A 2,646-nucleotide genomic window follows, 5' to 3' on the forward strand; every position below is an offset into this window, starting at 1 on the left:
GACCAAAAAAATAGTATAATATATGTACATGGCTAAATTTCTTATATGAATGCAAAGAAAGAGACAAGAAAATAAAAACCCTCCTCCCACCCCTGACTTCACTGCTTAAATGAGTCTTTTTGCTGCTTGATGTATCTGGGATCATACCTGCAAGGACAAATTCCTTCCCATAGAATTGCTGGCTCCAAAACCACATGCATTTTATAAGATGTGAGAAATCGTGCCCAATTGTCTTCCAGTATTTTAAATTAAATTTTGAGTACAGGGCTTTTCCTTTTTTCTTTTCTTTTTTTCCTTTTTGGCAAGTGGACTGATAAAGCTCTTAAGGCTTTTGAAAGTATAAGAAATAGAAAAGAATATCCACGAGGATATTTGTAGTGTCTGCTAGCTGTTCATTTGATAAATACATAAAAATAAATCTTAAGTTATGAGTACCCTTGTGGTAGTGGAGTTTGTACCAATGATTGAAATGGTAGAGAAACCTGGTACTGGTAGATCATGCCAATAACTGTAACTACTCAGGAGATTGAGATCTGAGAATCAAGATTCAAAGCCAGCCAGGGCAAAAAAGTTTGGGAAACTCTTACTTTCAATTAACCAGCACAAAGCCAGTAGTGGAGCTGTGGCTCAAGCACCAACCTTGAGCAAAATTAGTACCCAGGCCCTGATTTCAAATCCTGTTACCAACACACACACACACACAAACACACAAATAGGCCAGACGCTGGTGGCTCATGCCTGTAATCCTAGCTACTCAAAAGGCTGAGATCTATGGTCAGCCTGGGCAGAAAAGCCCATGAGACTCTAATCTCCAATGAACCACCAGAAAATAAGAAGTGGCGCTGCAGTTCAAAGTGGTAGAGCACTGGCCTTGAAGGGTGGAAAAAAGCTCAGGAACAACATACAGGCCCTAAGTTCAAGCTCTACAACTGACCCACCCACCGCTCAAAAAAGGTAGAAAGAAACACAGAAAGCCAAAGATACTGTTAGGCTAAGGGAACAGCAGGACCTGGACGAGGAACAGGCCTAGGTGCACCCCTGGCCTTGGTGCTGAATTGTTCTGCTAAGAGCACTGGTTTCTTGTCACCTAGAGACACTAGTGACAAGACACTCCCAGAACTCCTAGCTTTCTATTTCTATGCTGCTTAAGTTCTCAATGGCTGCCCTCTTGTTATTCAAAGTTCACTCTACCCATTTACCCAGCAGCAGCAGCTAAGTAAATTCTTTTCTGTTGTTGAAGTTTCACATATCTGCATCCAAGGGCACAAATCAGAAGTGTGAGGCCCGTGAATGGTTTGCCCACATGGCCGCCATGTGTGGCTACATTTACCCAAGAAGCCCCTCCCATACCCTCCCCAGCCAGTGCTCCTGGAAAGGTAATCACTGCTAATCTCTCTCGATACAGGTTGGTGTTGCCTGCTCCTGAACTTTGCGTTGTGTTTAACCGGCCTCCATCTACAAAATGCTCATGAACTTGACTTCTGGGCACTGTGGTTTAGAGAGCTGACCACAGCCCAGCCCCGCCCCACTGCTCAGCCAGGGATGTGGCCTCTCTCTCTTTGTCCACCCTCCCTGTAGGGCTTTGGCGATCCAGCCGGGGAGCACTGGCTGGGTAATGAAGCGGTGCACCAGCTGACCAGCAGGGCGGCCTATTCGCTGCGGGTGGAGCTGCAGGACTGGGAAGGCCAGGAGACCTACGCCCAATATGAGCGCTTCCAGCTGGGCAGTGAAGGGCAGATGTACAGGTGGGCTCAGGGCCCGGGGCCTGTGGGCAGGCTGGGGTCCCCGGGGCTAACGACTACAGAGCCTGCACCAAGGGTCAGTCCCTGGGCGTCTCCAGTCCCCACATCTGTCCCCCATTTGGATGCACGTCACGGGATCTGGAGGCGACCGGTTAGCACTCAGCACATCCGGGCCCCTGGGTGGGGTGAGGAGACTGTGGTGGAAGCCTGCCAGCCCTCAGACAGAGAGGGGTCCTCCAAGGTCGGCCTTCCCCAAGTCAGCCATTGGCTGAGACCCAGAAAGGGGAGGTGAAGTGAGGAAGGGGCCTAGGCCCATGCTGTCATAGCCCTGGTTTTCTTGGTGGACTCGGGCAGAGCAAGGCTGAGTCTCTCTGAGCTTTGTCACAGCAGGATGAATGGTACAAGGTCAAATCTTCAGTGTTATTCTTAAAAAATGGTGTGTAGTGGCTGGGGAGGTGGCTTAGTGGTAAAGTGCTTGCCTTTCATGCATGAGGCCCTGGGTTCGATTTCTCAGAAGCACATAAGCAGAAAAAGCCAGAAGTGGAGCAGTGGCTCAAGTAGTAGAGCTCTAAGCCCTGAGTTGAAGAGCTGAGGGACAGCGTCCAGGCCCAGAGTTCAGACCCCATGACTGGGAGCAGGGGAGTGGGGGGGGGGTGCAGAGAGCTGGGCACCAGTGGCTCACACCTATAATCCTAGCTACTCAGGAGGCTGAGATCAGAGGACTGTGGTTCAAAACCAGCCTGGGCAGGAAAGTCCATGAGACTCTTATCTTCAATAAACCACCAGAAAACCAGAAGTGGTGCTGTGGCTCAAGTGGTAGAGTGCTCATCTTGAGCTGAAGAGCTGAGGGACAGCACCCAGGCCCAGAGTTCAAGCCCCATGACCAACAAAAACATACAAACAA

General features: G+C 49.5%; 1 protein-coding gene across 1 annotated transcript in view; it reads left to right on the top strand.

Moving 5' to 3' along the window:
- Positions 1-2,646, top strand: part of Angpt4 (angiopoietin 4) — a 31,658-nt gene that overhangs the window by 25,850 nt on the left and 3,162 nt on the right. The window contains exon 7 of the mRNA XM_013010809.1: positions 1,579-1,745. Coding sequence (XP_012866263.1) covers positions 1,579-1,745 — 167 coding nt within the window. The remainder of the gene's footprint in view (positions 1-1,578; positions 1,746-2,646) is intronic.

Source organism: Dipodomys ordii, unplaced genomic scaffold, assembly GCF_000151885.1.
Source record: "Dipodomys ordii isolate 6190 unplaced genomic scaffold, Dord_2.0 Scaffold13, whole genome shotgun sequence".
Taxonomy (NCBI): Eukaryota; Metazoa; Chordata; class Mammalia; order Rodentia; family Heteromyidae; genus Dipodomys; species Dipodomys ordii.